The sequence below is a fragment of the Manis pentadactyla genome, chromosome 13, assembly GCF_030020395.1.
Source record: "Manis pentadactyla isolate mManPen7 chromosome 13, mManPen7.hap1, whole genome shotgun sequence".
NCBI lineage: Eukaryota > Metazoa > Chordata > Mammalia > Pholidota > Manidae > Manis > Manis pentadactyla.
This window is the reverse complement of record NC_080031.1, coordinates 107525690-107542608: the sequence shown is the minus strand read 5'-3', so window position 1 is coordinate 107542608 and position 16919 is coordinate 107525690. Positions and strand designations below refer to the sequence as shown.

General features: G+C 48.4%; 1 protein-coding gene across 3 annotated transcripts in view; it reads left to right on the top strand.

Moving 5' to 3' along the window:
• Positions 1-16919, top strand: part of HTR4 (5-hydroxytryptamine receptor 4) — a 140848-nt gene that overhangs the window by 88224 nt on the left and 35705 nt on the right. For 2 of the 3 annotated variants that reach the window (XM_036894368.2, XM_036894377.2), the window contains exons 5-6: positions 15547-15700; positions 16591-16632. In XM_036894368.2, the coding sequence (XP_036750263.1) occupies positions 15547-15700; positions 16591-16632 (196 nt within the window). The remainder of the gene's footprint in view (positions 1-15546; positions 15701-16590; positions 16633-16919) is intronic. The other variant, XM_036894386.2, reaches the window with a different exon arrangement.

Sequence of the window (16919 nt, the reverse complement as noted above, 5' to 3'; positions counted from 1 at the left end):
CACATTAGAAAAAATAAAATGTAAGAAAGTAGAAAATACATGGAAATCCTGCAGGGCTGCCCACATGTGATCATTGCCAAGTGAGTGGTGGAAGCACTTCCAGAACTTGAAGTCAGAGCTGAGGACATGAGGGCAACTGCGGACGACCTTGAGGCCTGAGCAACAGGCGGGGGAAGCCGGTGAGCTGGGTGGGCAGGGAAGGGAGGAAGGCGCGGACCAGCCTCTCGACGTGGGGAGTTGGCCCCGGGCCCTGAGGGGGTTGGGGGGCTGCAGGTTTCCTAGGAAGATTCGGCCGCGGAGCTCCTGACTGACTACGCACGTCCTCTGGAATCCCGGACTGCTCCCTGGGTGGGCTGGAGGGGCCCGGGGCAATATGAGCTGGTCAGCAGGAGCCACCTGCTCTAGAACTGAAGAGACTTGGGGTCCACTCTCAGCTCTGCCAGCCCGTAACTCCGAGAATGGATAGACCATTAAGCCATTCTCAGTTTCCTCATCTCTAGAGATGGGGCCAGTAGCACCTGTTTCATAGGACTGCAGGTAGGATTAAGTCGGATGACCTATTCAAGGCACAGCATGGACCCGGCTTGCCACCGCGCTTCCTGTTGGTGGGTGCTGACTTCAGTTTCTTACGACTGTTCGTGCAACTCGCGATCCGTCTCACCCGCCCGGACCGCCGTCTCAGTGAACAGCCACTCTGGCTGCTGCACCATCCAGAAACCAGGCAGTTATTATTAATGTGGACTTTCCTGAGGCCTGCACTGAGGTGCCCAGTCCCGTCGATCCGCCTTCCTAACCAGACCCGAGGCTGCTTCTCTCCACCTCCATCATCCTAGCCCAGACTGACATCAGCTCCTGCACAAGTCACTGCAACGACCTGCTTTTCCTGTCCACGCCTTTCACCCCCCCTCCAGCCCCCCGACCCTCTTGCCCCCTCCAGCCCCCCCCACTGCCCTCACACCCACCCCCTCTTGCCCCCTCCAGCCCCCCCACCCACTGCCCTAACACCCACTCCCTCTTGCCCCCTCCAGCCCCCCCCACTGCCCTCACACCCACCCCCTCTTGCCCCCTCCAGCCCCCCACTGCCATCACACCCACCCCCTCTTGCCCCCTCCAGCCCCCCCACCCACTGCCCTCACACCCACTCCCTCTTGCCCCCTCCAGCCCCCCACTGCCCTCACACCCACCCCCTCTTACCCCCTCCAGCCCCCCCACTGCCCTCACACCCAGCCCCTCTTGCCCCCTCCAACCCTCCCCACTGCCCTCACATCCACCCCCTCTTACCCCCTCCAGCCCCCCCATTGCCCTCACACCCACCCCCTCTTGCCCCCTCCAGCCCCCCCACTGCCCTCACACCCACCCCCTCTTGACCCCCTCCAACCCCCCCACCCACTGCCCTCACACCCACTCCCTCTTGCCCCCTCCAGCCCCCCCACTGCCCTCACAGCCACCCCCTTAATGACGCAGCCCTGCTCCTGCTGCTCCTTTGCCGAAAGCACTTCAGGGGCAGCTCATCGCACTGAGGATCAAGACCGAACTCCTTGGCCCGTAGAGTTTGTGCCCCCTGTTTCCTGCCTGTGCCCCAGCCTCACTTCATGCCCTTTGCTAGCCAGCCTCGCTCTGGGCTGCACCCGTCCTGACCCCGTCTCCCCTCCCAGTGCTCTGTGCTCAGGTTCCTCCCTCTGCCTGGGAAGCTCCTTTGCCCCCCACAGCGTGTCTTTCAGATTTCAGCTCAGTCTTCCCCTCCTTGAAGAACCCTCTCTCACCCCATCCAACACATTTTTCTTCTTAAAACTTAGTGCATTTGGGGTTAAAATCGATTCTTCCATTTTTTTTCTTAAATGTCTCTCCCCCAGTGGGAGAAATTGCAAAGACATGAATAAGGACAAGGTCCCTGCCATCATGGAACTTACCTTTCACTGGGGAGATTGACAACCAGTAATTCTAAAAATACTAATTTGGGTATCTGGTAAACACTGTTGAACAAATGGAGCGTTCAGCACATTCTCTTTTTGAGCAGTGCTGCCAATAATCCCATTTCCTTCTCTGATACGGACATCAGAAACTCTACCAGCATAAGTAAGGTGGAGTCAGGTGGTTTTGTTTGGTTTTGTTTTCCTCTAGGCTCCTGGGAACCTTGCCAGTTGTCTCTAGAATTCCCTGTCCCAGGAGTGGTATTCTCACTGGGCTGGAACGTCCACCCTGCACATCACAGAGCGATGTGTTAGCCTGCAAGACCATGATTTTATTTATCATCTAGCTCCCAATTTTGTTCTGTCCCTCACAGCCTGACTGTCGGGCTGAGCCGGGCTGAGCAAAGCAGAGTGTCTCAGTGTGATGTCACTGCTTGCCACGGGATTCTGGCAAGATATCTTGTCCTCTCTGGAGTTGCCCTGAGTCTGGGGAATGATGACATAGGGTGGTGCCTCTTCAGCAAGAATATTTACCGGGATTCCTAATTCTACCCCTGGAGGAAAGCAAAATTCATGACTCCATTAATATTATAAAATGCATTTCCCCAAACACCATTCTCCATATACTGTGCTACCCATGCTTTGAGAATTAAAAGTTTCATATTAATGAAACTTCATTGCCTCATCAAAAATAATTTCCAAAGCATAATTAGACTTATGCATCACATAGCATGGGTCATGGGAGGCCAAAAGCTTTGCAGTATGGTTGATTATTTTAAATCTAAGGTTTGGTGGTGAATGAAAACCAACCAAGTATCTGGAATAGAATATTGGTTTTAAAAGTAGAATATAAGCAGCATTAAAAACCATGAGAAATAGTTATGTTTGTTGTCCCAGAAAGGTATCACTGGTTATTATGTGACAAAAGGTAAGTTTTAGACTTTAACATTTTGAATAATTCCACTTTTGTAAAATAAATACATATATTTGGGTATACATGAGTGAGTGAGAGAGGGAGAGAGGGAGCGAATATGAATGAAATTGCACCAACCATATACCATGGGTTATATGGGGGCAGTGCGGTGGCTCTGGCTAGACCGGGTTGTCAGTTTGATTAGAGTTGGGGGCTGTCACTTCTATTAATTTCTGAAATATATGTTTTAGCCTCAGTAAACTTTTCCCTTTGCTAGAACTTAACGCTTCTCAAATGCAACAGTATCCACAATAGCCTTTTAGCCAGAAGTGCTCCTGGGATGGCACATTCCTCAGCTCTCTGTGAACATTCTTGCCTCAGTGTCGGGAGTTCCCTCCGAGGTCTGAGCAAATCTTTCCGACCAATGTGTTCTTTCTGCTTTCGCACACGTGCCCCAGACCACCCTGCTGGGGGAGCTCTCACGGGCTCCTGCCCATAGGCTCTTCCTCCTGCTGACCCTCGCATGGGTCTGCCCTGATGCCACACCAGTTTGCAGCCTTGTGTTTTCTGTCGCAGCAGTCTCTTTCCTAATCTTCTGTGTAGTAGCTCCCTGTAAATTCCAATTACTTACTAAGCAATAAGCAGACTTGCTTTGTGAACGTATTTTTAGGTTTCTCAAATGGATTTAGGTTTTAAATAAGCTTTTGAAAAGGACTTTCCTGTATGTGTGCCAATGAACTGCCTGAATGATAACTTGCTTATCAGATGATATATATATATATATATATATAGCTCTTTTTCAGCAGCATGTGACAGAAAATAAACTAATTGGTTCAATTAGCTGAACAGGCTGGCTCCAGACATGGCTCTCCACAGGGTCTGGCCAGTGTCACAGCGTCACCTCGCCAAGCTCTCTCTCTCGGTCTCCATCTCCCCCTCCTCTTGGTCTCCGTCTTTCCTTCTTGTTCTCTTGGCCCCCTCTCTGTCTCTGTGCCTGTTTCTCAGTCCATGTCTGTCTGTGTCTGTTCCACTTTGTCCCTATGCTGTTTTCTTGTTGGATTCAGGGTCAGGTGGGTTTAAGAAAGTGCGTCTTAAGCCATCCTTAATTTGTGAGTCTGTAGGGAGAGAAGCTAAGTGCTGTTTCTCTTGGAAGAACTCTGGTTGGTTTTGCTTGAGTCAAACACTCGCCCCTTGACCAAACCTTCTGAGACACTGGGTATGCCATGTCACGGCTGCTCGGCAGAGGAGGGCGCCATGACTGCCAGCATTACCAGAAACATATGGCATAGGCGAAGGGCAGTTGCCACTGGAAAGACATCAACTTCTTCTAGGCTGGCCAGGGAACCTACAGGTATCTTTGTGGAGCCTCCACCAGGCAGAGGTGTGTCATTCCCAAGCCTTTATATTAGGCCAGACATCCCTAGACCCTCCACTGGCTTCATGTGCCACCCTTTTCAAACTTTTAACCATTCTGATCCCCTTCTGATCATGCTGTACTTTGTCCTATATTTGGCATCGAATGCCATTCCCTTAAAAAACTCTTTCACTTGGCTGATGACACCATTCTCTATAGCACCGCAAGGTTTTGTCACTGATCCATTCAACTGAATCGCCACCCTTACCCTAGTGGCCTAGGAGCTTGATGCACTTTATTTGCAAAAATCCTCCAACGGTTTCTCAGTCACGGATTTTCTTTTGAAACAGGTTTACTTGTAAAACATACAATTCTGGCTCAAAGGTCGCATATGTCATCTTGCACTGGAGATAAGTATGTCTGCTTTTCTTAATGAACTCCCTGGAGCACAACTCAATTTTGTGACATATAAATGAGAAGTGTCTGTCACTGGGGACTTGCGTCGCACAATCACGTTTGTTTTCCCAATAGGATCGAAATCCATTTCTGCAAAGAGAGTGCATTAAAAGTTTCCCCTTCTCACATACTCTTTGAGGGCAGGTTCATGCTTTATACATAATAGTAATATTTGTGGAGCTGAATTTCATGCTAGAGGATATAAGCTCTTATTTTTATATTCATGTCATCAAATATTTACTGAGCACTTACTAATTGCCAGGATCTGAGCAGCACCTGATGCTGAAGTGGATAACCAGCAACAGAGCTTTTAGTCTAGCGGGGAAAACAGACAGTAAGTAGGTAATTATAGTAAAATGAGTGCCCATTGAAACAGAGTAGGGGGCAGTCAGAGCTGCTGCTGGAGCCCATGGCCTCCAGAGCAGGGACGGGTTCCAGAGGAAGCGACGGTGCAGCTGGGGCCTGGGGGTGATGGGGGTGTGAGTAGGTAAGGGGCAGAGGACTTGGTGTGGGACAGAGGGTTCCAGGCAACAGCCTGAGCAAAGCCCCAGACGTTTTTCAGTGATGCCTCATCAACTCCAGGCTAAACTCTTAGTGTGTCTTTCAGTGCTTTTCCCAACGAGTCCTCGGTGTGTTTTTCCTATGCCAGCTCCTGCCCACTAGTGATGTGTTACAACTTCCTGAGTGTGCTGGGATTCTTCGTGACTCACGTTGCTACCTGTGCCTTAAGTTCCTTTTCCTTCCCCGGTGAACACCCACCTTTCTTCAGTCCTTAGATCAGATGTGTCACCTTCTCCAGCGACTGGCAGCCATCATTCCCAAAGATTTTTTGCTTCTTCCTCTGAGCTCTTGTATGCGTAAATATAAGCATAGCAGTGATCACTCATCTTAAGAGTTGGTTTACCTTCATCTCTCCCTACACTGTGAACGCCATGAGAGTCAGCCTTCAGCTCACCCGTCCTTGGGTTCTTACAGGCCCGCAGTAGTCGCTCCTTGAACCTTTAGCTGCAGACAACGCTCTGAGATGTGACTTGTAGGTGTTTGACATGACCTCGGTGTTCATTTTCTACCCTTTTAGAACTCTCAATATAGCAGGTAGTTAAGAATGAGGCCTGGGGTGCTAGACTGCCTGCATTCAATCCCAGCTTGACCAGTTATCAATTATAGAATCTTGGGGAGTTACCTAAATTTTTGGGGCTTTATCTTCTCAGTGATAATTTTTTATTAACAATAACACTTTCCCTTTGGAGTTTCTGAAGAATAAATAACTGAGTGCCTGCGAAGAACATAAACCAACGCATGGTCCCTTGTAAGCATTCAGTAAATATAGCTGCAAGTATTACTCTGTTATTATTTTCCTTTCCAAATGCAGATTCCTGTTGGCAGTTGTGGGTGCCTTCCCAGAGTCTGATACTGTCTTTTCATTCCTGTGGCATAGCTGCGTGTCCTGCAGGGTCACACCCTCACCTCCCAGCCCTGAGTGTCTGCCCACTCTCTTGGACAGCTCGCCGTCCTGTGGCTTCTGCAGCACCTCTGCCCTCATCTCTCCTGCAGTCTTGCCCCGTGCTGGGCTTTGGGGTCCTGTTTCTCCCGCCATTTGAATATCTTACCTTAAGCTTCTTTCTGTTTTCTAAACTCAGTATGCTTAAAGTGGAAATTTCCATCGTAAATATCCTCTTCCACTTTGTACATCAAAGGTGTATCTCTTAGTCATCTTATAGTCATTTAAATGCAGTTCTTTGAGGTCATCTTTACTTTTCTGCCATGATCAGCTGGATGCCAAATTGAAGCTGTATTTTCCTAAATATCATTCACATTACTCTTCCTTCTCTTTAGTCATTTTTCCCCATCCCATTCTGCATTATTGCAGTAGTTTCTTAGTTATTATTCCTGTGTGTTAGCTCACCTGCCAGATTCATCTTTAAATATCTTTTTTCTGTGTGTCCTCAGCCTAAAAAGCTTACAGGACTCGGTGTATTCTCCCTCCTCTTCCTGACAGGGTCACTCTTGCCTAGGCTTGCCCATTACCCGCATGGCCATGCCAAGGTCTTTGGCAGATGTGAGTTTAAGTCGCGGTTCTACCGTATCCTGGATCTGTGATGTTGGGCAAATGGATTAAACTCTCTGGGTTTCAGTTTCCTCATATTTAAAATGTGGCCGACATGAGCTGCATTGCAGAGTTGCTATAGCAATTAGAATGCAGAACACACCTCCTGCCACGTGCTAGGGTCGCAGTAAATGGGGGGTGCGTATGGTAGGAACAGCGGCAGTTGTAGCAGTAGAGAAAGTGAACAGTCACAGTGCAGTCAGAGAAATCCTGCGTCACAGATACATACCAGGCACTGTAAGACACCAGGGCAGGCGTCCGACAGAAAGGGGTCTCTCCTTGTGTTCTTGGGTCACAAGGAACTTCCCAGGGGGTGTGACCCTTGAGCTGTATGTGGAAGGGTCGGTGGCGTAGTCCTGCGTCTGTTGGCAGACTGATCATTTCTTCATGGCATAAAGTGTGCTTTGGTGACCTGTGTGTTTCCAGGAAGCCCTACCAAAATGTTTTCAGGTGACATTTTGGCAGATTAGCCTTTTTTCTCTAGTCTACGATGCTCAGGCAGACACCTTCCTAGACAGCTGATACTCCCTTCATGCAGGTTTTCTTATCTTGAAGTTGCAGAAGACTATTGAAAAGAGAGGAGCATAGTAAGCATTAAATCTGCAGACTGCGCACGGGATTACGATTCCTGCGGAAGCGGGCTCTGATGTCCTTCAGATCTCTGACACAAAGAGTCTCTCTCCGTCCCCTTCTGCCCTACAGTCCTTCCTCCTGGACTCCGAAGGCCTCCCTCTGGCTTGGTTGCACCTGCAGCCCTCCTTCGTGCCCCCGGCTTCTGGTGAAAATCCCTCCCGGGTCTTCCTTACTGACCCCCACGTGACCAGCAGCGTGCCAGGTCCCTGGGGAACCAGAAGGAAGGCCCTTCAGTTTCTCCCTGGAGTGACTGCTGCTCTTCTCTCTTCTCCACTTCTTCAAAAGGAAGCCAGGGAACCTAAAGTACAGCAAAACCAGGCACCAGGAGCAGAAGGATAAGTCTCTTAGCTAGAGCTCTACCACGAAATGGCTGCATCACCTCCTGAGGGGGTCCTGCTGCCCGGCCAGTGGCCCCACAGGCACCCCGACAATATGTCACCGGTCTGCCTCTGCTGTGGTCATCTACTGCCGCATGACATGTACCCCAGATCTCAGTGGTTCAAACAACAGTGTATTATTAGATCTCACAATTCTGTGCGGCAGGAACTTGGGACGGCTGAAGTCACTTGATGGTATTTAGCTAGAGGCGGGATTGGCCCAGAGGGTCCAGGGCAGACCCGCACACACGTGGCACCGTGGGGGCGTCTGGAAGGCTGGGCCCAGCTGGGCCGCTCTCCCTGTCCTTGCAGCCCCGGGTCTCTGTGTGTGACCTCCGGTTTGGTTCCTGCGCGATCCCTCCGTGAGAGCTCACGGCATATACCCCCTCGGTGCTCTGTGGGTCGAAGTGGTCACAGAAGGCCCAGAACCCCAGGGCAGAGGCCGACTCCTCCCTGTGGATGGGATAGTGCCCAAGAATTTGTAGCCATCTTTAATTCACTGAAACTGCAATTTCTTACAAAAACGCACACGTAGTTAACCCTTTTTTCATTTTAAGAAACAGAGATACAAAGACACCAAATGATTTGTCCAAAGTCAGAAAGAAAATACATCAAAGAGTTGGAACTAGAACGTCCTCATTTTCTTGCCTGAAGGCAAAATGCCCCTGGTAACTCATAAATTCATGATTCAGTGGAGCTGCTTATCTCCTTAGTCCTGAATCTGGAAGACCATTAAGTCTGTGCCTCATGAATTAGGAGCTGTGAAAAATATCTGTGTTGAAATGTTTCCTCCTGATTCCGTTGTAGCACGAGGGTCTTAGTAGCCAGGTGCTTCTTCTCTCCTCTCTCCTGTGGCTGACATTTCACTCTCTAGTTGTTCTGGATCAGAGATCGGGCCTCAGTGGTCGTCCAGGGCACTGTCTTCAGCCCTGTTAGGTGGGAGGGCTGGGCCTGGGGCAGGTCCCTGGGAGGGTGCTGTGCATACTCCGCTCTGTTCCAGGCAGCCAGTGTGCTCTCTATGCTTCTGTTCACCCTTAGGGACCAACTCACTTATCTTCTTGTTTCTTAGAATCAACTTGGGGGACAGATGTTGAACCAAGTGTTTTCTATCTTATTTGTTAAATCATTTAGAGCCCCTGGTTCCAAAATGTATCTGTTTACAATAATATGTCCAAGACAAGTAAATATATATTGAGCTCAGAGGGGATGGGAATAAAAATGATAACTGCTATTTTTCAAGACTTATGTTCCAGGATGTCTTAAGGCTTAAACATAATTTCACTCAATTCTCATAGCCCATCAGTGAGGTGGATGTAATGGCTTCCTCTTCACAGATGAGGGAAATGGATCTTGGAGAGGTTAAGTAACTGATCCTAAGTCCATAAAGCTGATAGATGATCGAGGCAGGGCAAGTCGATACCCAGACGTGACGACGTAAGGTTGGCTGCTGAGACGTCCTCTGACTTAGAGAGTCTAGGGCTCCGAGCTGTCCTTCTCGGTCCTTCTTCCTTCCCGTGGTTAGGAGGACAGAAGTGAGGAGGGAGATTTTTCCTCCATTGCAGGAAGAGCAGGGCAGAGATTAACAGGGAGCTTCAAATACACAACTGTCTTCTAAGAGTTGTCAAAGTAAATTGTGTCCCCAGAGACATTTGAAAGCAAGTTGATCACACATTTACACATGACCTTGTTCGGGGAACCTGGTGGCTGTCTACCAAAGAGGGTTTTAACAGAGTCACATGAGCAATACTTTGAAATGCTTTGCCTAAGAAATTGCTGTGGAAATACCCTTGCTACATCTTAGTTAACCCTGGCCATCTGGAACCTCACTTGCACTTGAACACATTTAGCCACTTTGCAAAAGTTTCCCAGTTAAAGAAGAATGGGAAGTGTCCAGTGGAAGTCTAGAAAAGAGACCTTGCAGAGAAATCTGTTTCTGAAATGAGGCAGCCGCTTTCCCTGATGGACAGTGTCCACGTGGCTTGGGAACCAACAACCCTTTCTCTTGAATTTGTTGTGTCACATACATATATATATAACTTCTGTCTCCTGGCCTTTGTCCATGCTCGTCACAGCACCTGGATTACGCTTTCTCCTCTGCCATCCTTATCCCCATCTCTAAAGTCCAGCTTTAAAAGACACTTACCGAATGCAGCTTCCCCATCCCACTACTAGATATGACTTTTTACATTCCAAAACCTTGGTCCCCCATTTTAATGGAATTTATTTTAATTGGTAGCAATTAAGGGTTTATTATTTATTCAACCCATTTTGGGACCATCCATTCTCTATCTTGCGTTGCACTAAGCATCAGGGGTACAGTGGTGAACAAGGCAAACATCTCTGGAACTTAAACATCAGTCAGGGCAGACGTTTGGCGCCTCCCCTTCTAGATCGAAGCTCTTTGACGGGATGCAGGTGTCCAGTACTGCTGGGGGTCTCCCCGGCTGTACTCGGTTATGGTGGGCAGGGTGGAAGGTGGCATACTAGTCTTCTCTGATCCGTACAGGATGTACCCCTTGTGGCAGGTACTCTTGAGATGTAGTGGCGCACTGTGGCACATACAGTGGGCATGGAGTCCCTGCCGCTGGTGAAAATCACCTCTTCTAAAGCAGGATTTCCCAACCTCAGCACTGCTACCATTGCCGATAACATGATTCTTTGTTTTTGGGGTGGGGCGGGGGGCTGTCTTGGGCATTGTAAGGCATTTAGCAGCATCCCTGACCTCTGCCCACTGGATGCTAATAGCATCGCCCTTCCCAGTTATGAAAAAAGATAATGTCCCCAGACTTTGCCAAATGTCCCCTAGTGAGCAAAATCAAACCTGGGCAATTATAACTGGGGGTATTTTTTAACTTCAGAAAGTAAGACTTCAGAGGAATCTAAACACCCTTTTCAGATGTCTGCAGGACCACTGTGCAGAAAAAGAATTGGAGACAGTGATTTTAAATTGAGCCAGAGAGTAAATAAAATTAGAAGTACAGAAAATTGATTTTTGGGGGAAACTTTCCTACCTCAGGATAGCCTCCTATTTAGAGTGCACTATGGTAGGACTTGGTGAATTCCCATTTGTGCAGGCTTGGATGCATTTCATTTCAGAGGGATTTGGGGATTTCAAGATTCTGAGGATCCTTCAAATCCTGAGATGCAGTGTTCTGTTGTTTCTGAAGTGGCTTTTAAAGAATCGGAATAATCTCTTGAGGATTTAAGAGGGGAAGCAGAGTGAAGTGGCAGTGATGAGGTCTCAGTCCTGGCCCTTGACTCAGGCTACCTGGACTACATCCCAGCTTAGCTCTTACTACCTGTGGGACTTCGGACAAATACTGACCCTTCGGTATGTCCATTTCCTTATCTGTGAAATGGGTGCATTTTTAGTGCCTGTCTCAAAAATAGTTGTGAGGAATAAATGAGATAATACAGGTAGGACCCTTGGTTAATAAATGAATAGTAGCTAGTTAACTCAGCCGGTGTGCTTTGCCTGACCTCCAGAGAACTTGTGGATGTGACTAGCTACTTCTGTTCAATGGTGTCGTACATGTGTTTTGGGGACAGTTCATGATAGTTTAAATATTTTTGTTATTTGCAGTGTCATATAATCCAAATACAGGAATTAAAAGGCAACTATGATAGATAAAAATCACGTTATCCGATTTCTATTTGGTCCTTGATCTCTAGACAAAAGTTAGGATTGTAAGGAATCCCTATTAGTCAGTTAATGCTAGAACTCAATTTTTTATTGTTATCCATTGAAGTTTATTTTCACCTACTTAATTTAGATTCTTGAGTGCAGCCTTCAAGAGAGTGTTTATTTTTCTCAATTCTTTGTTAGAAAGCAAGGATTAGAATATTGTGAGGAAAAATTATAGATGCATATGAGGTGGTTTGTTCAGAGCAGCCTCCTCAAAAGTGCCTAGGTCTTGGTGAGAATCTTGACCCCATGAAGTCAAGTGGGTGCTATAATTTAAGCCCTAAATGAACACCTTATTTTCTACTCCATCCCACTTAAAAATAAAATATTGTTTATTATAAGTTAGAGCACCAGACTGAAGAAGATGTAGAAGAAAAGATTTAAGTAAAACACATCCCTAGACCCAGTTTGTCATTTTTCTTATTCATGTTTACCTATCACTCACAATATAGCCAATCTGATTTAAATAAAATAAAATTCTTTTTTTACCCTTTACTTATTGCTAATTTTTAAAGTAGAAGATAAAGGACTTTTCTCAGGCTTCCTCCGCCACTCCACATCATGCAAGAGTGACTTTCTACTTCTGTCTGTGCAAGAGACAGTGGGCGTGTCCTGTCTCAGCCCCTACGGAATGAGCTGCCCAAGCAACCTCACTTCAGCCATTCATTGTCCAGGACACTGCACAGTAAACTTCGTAAGGGGTTGGTGAAATGTGCACTGCATTTCACAGCAACCCCCTTGAAGCTGAATTTCAAAAGGAGATTCACCTCTATTTATTTCTCTGTAGCAGCAGCTTCTAGTAACCAAGGATAATACAAATTAACACATACAATTTTTGGACAGCAGAACATGGGGAGGTCTTATTGTCCACAGGATATTCATCATGTCATGGGAATCAGGCATTCACCCTGGCCAAGGTAGACTTAGAAAGAAAGGCTTTCATGAAAAATGTTCTGAGCAATATAATCACATATTCTAAAGTCCTTTTCTGCAATTCTGTTTTCTTTCCAACATAACCCTCTAAATATCCACATCCACTTACAGGAATCAAGAGAATCTTCTCAGGTAAGAAGACATCCACTTGTTCAAACCTACCTTATCCCACAAGATATTTAATTCAACCCTGTCTTTTTTAACTTCTGGATTTATGTGACATTGGAGATACAACCTAAATTCCTGAAATTTTGTCTTTACTCAACATCTTGGCACCTGTTCCAAACCTCAGATATCATAAATCATACAGCAAAGATAGGGCGAGCATCTGTTTTTCACTAATCCCTCAAGGACCTCCCATGGGGTGGCAGATGAAGAGATGCGGTAACTTGAGCTATGATCTGGAAGTAAGTCCACTGGATAAATAAAGATATTCTTACTTAGAACAAAGTATCTGTGAAGAACACGTCTGGCATTCAAAAGCATTTTGTTCTGAGGCAAGGACACTTTGGCTGCAGGAGACTGCCTTGAGCCGGCACTGTTAGTGGGCTAGAGCCATCATTCAAAGTAACACCAACCCGGTGGCTTAGAGAAACAGGGAATTCGTTGTCTCCATTCTGGAAGTCTGAAATCGAGGTGTTGGCACAGCAGGGCTTCCTTTGAAACTTACAAGGGAACGAGTCTCTGTCTCTCCCCAGCTCCAGGCGGTTTGCTGGCAAACTTTGGTGCTCCCTGGTCTGCAGAAGCATCACTCCAGTCCCCGGTCTCACGTCTTCTCTCTGAGCATGTCTGTCTCTATGTCCAAATTTCCCTTTTCATAAGGACAGCAGTCATATTAGCTTGGGGCCCACCCTAAAATCATTTTAATTTTATTCTCTTTGTAAAGATCCTGTTTCCAATTAAGGTCATATTCCAAGGTACTGAGGGTTAGGACTTCAGCCTATCTTTTGGGAGAGGGGGGATGCAATTCAACTATTACAACAACTTAAGCAAAAAGGGAATTAACTGGAAAGACATGCGGTGGCTTATTTAATTGAAGGAAGAACTGAAGAATGAGGACCTGAAGGGACATGATTCTGGTTGCCCAGCGACCCAAGGGGCAGGAGCTGCTCCCGACCCCACCAGGAGGCTGCTGGGCAAACAGAGGGACCTGCCCTGACATTGCATCTCTGCAACACTCTGCGTGATATTCAGAGTCCCATCGTTTGCTTTCCCAACAACGTGAAAGCAACAGAGGAATTTCCCAAAGGATTCAGGGTGCTGTTACCAAGAGAAGGAGGAAGGGTGCTGAATGGACACAACCAAATGCCTAGTTTAGACCCTGTAGCAGGAAATGAGTAAGGGAGCAACACTGGGAAAAAGGTTTTCGTGTACTCCAAAATAATCATTAACTGTGTTGATGCAAACCCTGTGATGATTATTAATATAGCCACTCAGAGACCTTTCCAAGTCTCCTTTCTCCAAGTGCAGGGCATGGAGGACTGCTGAGTCGTTGTCAGTCAGCCTTGGTCACCGCGTCGGCGCTGCAGGTAGAGACGATGCGCTCCAGAGGAAGCCCCTCTCCCGTTCTTTGGCCTGTTCCTGCACTCCGACCTAAGTCAGGACAGCCACGGTCACTCTGGCCCAGGGGGGTCAGCTGCCACCTGCTGCCCTGGAGGGGAGGGTGTGATTCGTGCCCCAGTTCCTGGGGCACCACTTCTCACGCTGCAGCCCTGGGCTCCTCCCATTCAGCCCTCTCTCCCGGCTCATCCTACCACGACCTCTTCAAAGAACATAGAGCCGTGGTTACAGTAGCTATGCTTTGAATTAAGAAAAGAAACGAAGAGGTGGGAAAAAATGAACAAAGTGAAATGCGTAAAATGAGGGGTGTCTGGGGGTGGCTCACGTTAAATGGTATAAAGTCTTAAAGAATAGAGTTAGCCTACAGGCTGCCCCTGTGCACTTATTCTTGACTGTCCCAGCAAATAGCTGATAGACCTACTGTGGCATTTCGCCTCTTATCAAATCCCAGGAGCTGCCCGGGCACAGAGTGGGCTCTCTGTGGCTAGAATGACATGCAAGGAGCAGCCTGGGAGTTAACTCAGAGACCAGATCAGTGAGTCGATCTAGGCATGTTGCATCTCTGGAGGTAAAAAGAAAGCTAGTAAAGTGGGCAGAACATGGACTCGAAAAAGGGTGAGCAACGAATCCCCTGAGGAAGGGCAGACCCCAATAAATGGGGGTGAGGTGGTCTGTACCATTAGGTAGGAAGTGACTGAACAGGAAATGTTTGAAATTTTGCATTCTTGGCATGAGAGAAACAATTAAATGGTACAGTCCGGAGTGACACATGTCAGTGCTGCTCGTAACTCCTTGGCCAGACCAGCCCCGTGGCCCCACCCGACCTCGAGGAGGCCAGGAAGCGCTTGCCCCCAGAAGGGGCAGCTGCACACACCTAGCACACAGCAGCGTGTGAAATGCACGCTTGTCAGAATGCAGGCTTATCCTCAACGGAGTCTGATTCAAGAGGTCCCTGGAATTTGCATTTTTAATGGGCCCCCTCAGGTGAGTCTGATGCAGGGGAGCAGGGTGGGACTCGTGGGGCACAGTCTCTGGAGCACCGACTTAGAAGCTCATTGCTGCGTGGGCAGGAGGGCAGGAGGGTGGGGCCAAACCTGAGACACAGCTCCGCGGGGCTCCGGTGCAGGGCCGAACCTGGGGGACGTGAAGGCTTGGTCAGAGGGCTGCGGATGCCCAGACCCTCGGGCCCAGAAGGCCGCCCAGAAGCCCCCGAGGGCAGTGCTGGAACTGGGCCTGTGGCAGATCCTGAGGCGTGGGTGTCGGACAGGAAAAGGGGCGCGGGGCGCACTGCAGGCCGCGATGCTCAGACGGGATCCGACGTTGCCTTTCTATCGGCAGAGAGACACTCGGTGGACAATATGACATCTTACTGTGTAATCGCCTTTTTCCTTTCTCTGTTCTTTCCTCACCCCCCCCCCCCCCGCTCCTTCCTCTACTACCCGCTTTTTCCCACTACTTTTTTATCTTTCCTTCCTTCCTTATTTTTATTCTCTACTTCCTCCTATCTTTCCCAATGTTTCCTCTTTTTATCTCCGCTCCCCTCTCCTCTGTCCCCGTTACCCCTGTGCCTCTCTCTCCTCCTCCTTGCCCACGGCCCCCCCCTCTGTGCTCTCCCCAGGTATTATGCCATCTGCTGCCAGCCTCTGGTCTACAGGAACAAGATGACCCCCCTGCGCATCGCATTAATGCTGGGCGGCTGCTGGCTCATCCCCATGTTTATCTCTTTTCTCCCTATAATGCAAGGCTGGAATAATATCGGCATAATTGATCTGGTGAGTAACCACACAGACGCTGCTGTTTACTGTCTGGTTAACTTCGTTTGCTTGGGGTCCTAAATAGACAGGGCAAGGCCGAGCGGATGTTCTGAGAAAGGTGTGATTAGTGGTCCGAGCGATGACAGCAACGGCAAAAAAGCAAGCCGATATTTTTGAACGCTTGCTCTGTGCCGGGATGTGTGATGAATGCTTCACATATAATCCTGGCAGTACCTTTCTCATCTCATCCAGATGAGAAAAGTCGGGCTCAGTAGGTGAAGCCACATGCCCAGTAACATGCCTAGTAAATAGCAGAGCAGGTATTCAAAGCTTGACACTCGGACTCCAGGGCCTGAGCCACGTGATGCGCCCCAAGAGGCCGTCACTCCGTTTCATGCTGAGAACCTGTGAGGCTGACAGTGGCCCACAGGAACCCGGTCGTGTGGGCGGCGGCCTCTGGAGAATGAAGGGAGCCCTGGGCCAGGAGTCCAGAGAACTGAACCCTGAGCCCATCTTGGGCGCTGACCCACCTCCGGGAGGGCTGTGGCGAGCGGGTCCACAGTGCTCAGTGGAGAGGGGCATCTCTGGGCATGTAGGAGGACAGGCACTTGCCACCCCCTGTCCAGATGATCTTTAAGAGTCATCTAGCTCTGATGCACTGTGTTTGTAATGCCAACTTTGTAATGACAATCAAAAGCTGTGGTCTGGATTCATTAGCCACTCTATATATTCCCTAAGGAAGTTGTCAGGCAGTCACTTTAAAACTGATCCCAGGACCAGGCAAGGTAGGAGGGGTAACAGAGAGGAGAGGTGGGGAGTGAGGAAAGAACAGAGACCTGCCAGAGTGGGAGCTGCCCCTCCTCCCCGCCCCGCTCCGCGCCCCTAATCGTGCCTTGTTCTTTATCCAGGAAAGGATGTCCAAACCAAGGCTGGGCCGGGATTTGCATGTGGTATGTCAGAACGAGAGTTCCTTGGGCTTCTGAAAGACATGCTGGGGACAAAGGAGTGGAGAAGTGAGAGGGGATCCGTACAAGGGAGACTGTATGGATATTTTATTGAATCTATCTTTCTTCTTTCAAACTTTCAGTTTTATCATTCTCAGGGGAAATGAAATTCAGGTTTCCAAAAATTTAGTAATATTGGCCAATACATGTTGGACACTCCTGTGTGCCCACCCCAGGTTAATTTAATCATTCTTCTGAACCTCACAACACTGCTCTGGAGTAGATTCTGTTAT